The 4,300-nt window shown below is 51.6% G+C and overlaps 1 protein-coding gene across 1 annotated transcript in view; it reads left to right on the top strand.

The window, feature by feature from the left end:
- Positions 1-225: 225 nt before the first annotated feature.
- UBAP1L (ubiquitin associated protein 1 like) overlaps positions 226-4,300 on the top strand; it is a 22,667-nt gene continuing 18,592 nt past the window's right edge. Inside the window, exon 1 of the mRNA XM_015412010.1 lies at positions 226-357. Within this exon, the coding sequence (XP_015267496.1) occupies positions 226-357 (132 nt within the window). The remainder of the gene's footprint in view (positions 358-4,300) is intronic.

Below are 4,300 nucleotides of genomic sequence, written 5' to 3'. Positions count from 1 at the left end.
AAGCCTTTATATAGTCCCTGGTCCACTGGGAAATTCTACGCAACTACAGCACTATGGTGTGTTGCCCCATTGCGCAGGACAACTTCTGGCGCGTTGCGTTCTCGCGTTCTTGCACGTGAAAGGTTGTTACTTGCTGCAAGCCTTTCGGGTGAACTGGGAATCAAACTCTGAACTGCAATCCCTTCTTGTTTGTTTTCGTTAGGGAGTAACAGGCCAAGAAGCAACATGAGTTGCCTGGAAGACGTACCTTTCAGAATGTCCTCGAGCTTCGTAGACGATGCTGTGCGAGAGGCAAACTTTGTGCGTGCCCCTGAGGTTGACATGCCCGACTGTGAAGAGATACTCACGTCCACAATGGTAAGTCGGTTGGCATTTTGGGGAGGGGGGTGTTTCCATGCAAGTTTAAAAGCAGCAACGTCGGCGGCTCTTCCGTCTTTCTGATCCCTTAAAAAGGTAAAGGTTCCCTTGCTCGAAAGCCAGTCGAATCCGACTCTAGGGTTGCGGTGCTCATCTCCGTTTCAAAGCTGAAGAGCCAGCGCTGTCCGAATACGTTTCCGTGGTCATGTGGCCGGCATGACTAAACACCAAGGTGCACAGAACGCTGTTCCCTTCCCACCGAAGTGGTACCTATTTATCTACTTGCAATTTCTTGCTTTCGAACTGCTAGGTTGGCAGGAGCTGGAACTAGAGACAGGCGCTCACCCCGTCTTGCGGCACCCGGGTCTTGAACTGCTGAACTACTGACCTTTCACAGCCTGCAGTTCAGCGTCTTAACCACTTGAGCCAAAGCAGCTCCTTCTGATCCCTTAGAACTTTTCATTTTCCAATGAAATTTTATGAGGACAATTTTATGGGTACCTCGGACCACCAGAAAGACAAATGAGTGGGTTCTGCATCCAATAAAGCCTGAGTTCTCCCAAGAAGCTAAAAATAACTAATCTGGGGCTATCGTACTTTAAGGTTCCCAACCTCCAGGTGGTGGCTGGAGCTCTCCCACTATTAGAGTCAGTCTGGTGTAGTGGTTAGGAGCGCAGACTCTAATCTGGGAGAACCGGGTTTGATTCCCCACTCCTCCAAACATGCAGCTGCTGGGTGACCTTGGGTCAGACACAGTACTTGCAGAGCTGTTCTCTCAAGTTCTCTGAGAGCTCTCTCGGCCCCACCTACCTCACAGGGTGTCTGTTGTGGGGAGGGGAAGGGAAAGGAGACTGTAAGCCACTCTGAGACTCTTGGGTAGTGAAGGGCGGGGTATAAATCCAATCTCCTCCTCCTCCTCCTCCTCCTCCTCCTCCTCTTCTACCCAAAGGAGTCTCAGAGCGGCTTACAAACTCCTTTCCCTTCCCTTCCCCGCCCCACAACAGACACCCTGTGAGGTAGGTGGGGCTGAGAGAGCTCTGACAGAAACTGTTCTTTTTCAAGGACAGCTCTGACAGAACTATGGCTTGCCCAAGGTCATTCAGCAGGTGCAAGTGGAGGAGTGGGGAATCAAACCCGGTTCTCCCAGATTAGAGTCCGCGCACTTAACCACTACACCAAACCACTGACCTACTTTACGGAGTTGTAAGCATTGCCTCTGGATAATTTATTATTTTATTAATGACTTCATTTGTACTTTGCCTTTCTCTCCATTGGGCCCCCAGAGGCTGCTTATGTCATTCTCCTCGTCTCCCATTTTTATCCTCACAACAACCCTGTGAGGTGGGGTAGGCTGAGAGAGAGTGACCGGCCCACGGTCACCCAGTGAGCTTCCATGCCAGAGCAGGGATTCAAACCAATCTGACCCCAACCCCTACACCACACTTGCTTTCTAACGAATGTGAGCCCTCGAAAATACTCTGCAAATGTTGGATTAAAACATGTCTGAATGTACGCGCTAGACGACAAAGAGCAATTGAAGCGCATCTTTTGGGGGGTTGTGTTTCCTGATGAATTCGAGTCAATCTGTGATGAATTACTTCTTCGCGAGGCCCTTTGAAGTGTGTTTTTATAACATTCTTCATAGCATTGTTCCAAAATACGATGCTTACATATCTCCTAGGTTACAAATATTGCCAGTGGGGCTTCGAGCATTGTATGGAGATGACCTCTTAGTAGTCTGGAAACTTTGGGTTGGAAACCAAAGCAATCCTCGTCTCCCCACCCCCCCAATGCCGAACTGCATCTTTAATACATTTCCTCCAGCAGAGCACGCCAATGTACTTTTTTTTTTTAAGCATCGCTTTAGGAATCATCTTGGCACATCTGTTTGTATAGTTAGGCTTTGAGAAGATGAAGCAATTTTAACAAATTGCTCCCCCCCAGTTATTTTCTCCTTGGCGCGGGTCTGTTGTATCCCTCCCCAACTGCTTCAAAGCAGACAAATCCGTCAAGGTACAAAACAAGGGAAATGTTATGTTATTTGCAAGGGTTGTTTCGTAGAAAAAGAGCTAGGGGGACTCATTAGCATATGCCACACCCCCTGACATCACCGGAAGTGTGTCATAAGGTCACACCCCCTGACATCACCGGAAGTGTGTCATAAGGCCACACACCCCGCCCCCAACGGTCCCGGCCGCCACCGCCAGCCTTGCAGCTCCACTGCCGAGCCCCGTGAGGGGCCCAGCGGTGGACCTGCAAGGCCAGCGGGAGTGCAAGGAAGCCCCGCGAAGGCCCTCCCTGGCCCCAGGCAGGCAGGGGTGGGGAGAGGCGGGGAGGAAGCAACTTACCCTCCCTCTTCTCCTGCCTCCTCCTGGCTGAATGAGGGCCGTAAGCGGGGCAGCCAGAAGCAGGGGGCGGGGCTTCGTCGTGCCCCCCCGAAATGACCTCTGGTTATTTGTGTTGGTGGCGTCAACTGAAAGGCTGCGAAAGTTTTTGGAAGTGCACCAAAATCTTTGTCAGAAAAATGGTGCCGTTGAAAGACCTGACAAAACCGTGCGCCAAAGTTAGAAGTCTATATTGTCGTCCTGATTTGGGTAGCCCAGGCAACCCCCATCTCATCAGATCTCAGAAGCTAAGCAGGGCTGGGCCAGGTTAGTACTTGGGCGGGAGACCTCCAAGGAATACCAGGGTCGTGACGCAGAGGGTGGCGATGGCAAGCCACCTCTGAACGTCCCTTGCATCCAGGCCCCCACAGGGGTCATCAGAACTCAGCTTGACTTGATAGCAAAAAAAGAAGTCTGTGTTGTCAACTTGCGATACAAAAAAGAAATATAATGCTAGAACTTGATATGAGTGACTTGGAAGCACCCAATGGAGCTGACGGCCCATAGATACAGGGCAGACAGGGGGGATTGCTCCTTCCCATGATGCATCGTTAACTTTGGGAACTCACTGCCACATGATGATATGACGGCAACTCACTTTGTGTGTGTGCAGTGCCTTTGAATCGCAGCTGGCTTCAGGCAACTCCAGCAAGGGGCTCTCAAGGCAGGTGAGAACAGGGGTCGTCTCGTTGAAAAAGAGGTGCAGGAGCTCATTAGCATAACTCATTAGCATAACTTGTTTGCATATGCCACGCCCCCTGACATCACTGGAAGTGTGTCAGAAGGCAACACCCACCACTCAGGCTCCACTGGACTGTTTTGGATTGCTAGCTATTGGGGGGGGATGTGCAGATCTGTCCTCACAGAGGAGGGAGAGCTTGTACCTGAATAAAACTTGGTCTTAAAGCTGCCACTGGACTGTTTTGGACCGGGGGAGCTGGGGGGGGGGGCTCTGCAGCTTACCTGGCTGTTTCTTGCTCTGACTGAGGGCTGCTGGGAGCAGGGGGTGGGGCTTGTTGCATGTGCCCGCCCCCCTGGGCTCTTTACTGCCGGAGCTCTGCCCCTGTGCGCTCCCGCAGGAAATGACCCCTGGGTGAGAAGCAGAGTTCAGTTACCATTGCCTTCCTCTGCAGAGTCTTCTCTGGTGGTCTCCCTTCCAAGTAGCAACCCGGATTAGCTTCCGAGATCAGATGAGATTGTCCCATACCATGCCGCCTTCCCTCTGGCCACTCACTTAGATGGCTTTAGAGAGGGACTAGACAGAGGAGGAGAGGGCAGTCAATGACTATTCACCACAGCTTGTGGCCTGATCGGAGGTCTTCTGGTGGGCATCTATTTGGCCGCTAGGAGAAACAGGATGCTGTAATAGATGGACCATCAAGCTGAACTAGAAGGAGGAGAGAGCGGCTGCGGAAGGATGCCGGTGCTCTTCTCTTCCCATCCAGAGCGATAGTCCGTGCATATGAGCACCTCCTTCCCCTTCTCGCTAAAGAGAACAAGAAGACGAACTTGAAAGGGAAGGATTTAAAAAGTTGTTCCAGCAGCACTGGAGGAGGGAA

This window comes from Gekko japonicus, unplaced genomic scaffold, assembly GCF_001447785.1.
Source record: "Gekko japonicus isolate JY-2015 unplaced genomic scaffold, Gekko_japonicus_V1.1 scaffold864, whole genome shotgun sequence".
NCBI lineage: Eukaryota > Metazoa > Chordata > Lepidosauria > Squamata > Gekkonidae > Gekko > Gekko japonicus.
The sequence above is the reverse complement of the archived record's forward strand: the minus strand, read 5'-3'. Positions and strand labels throughout refer to the sequence as shown.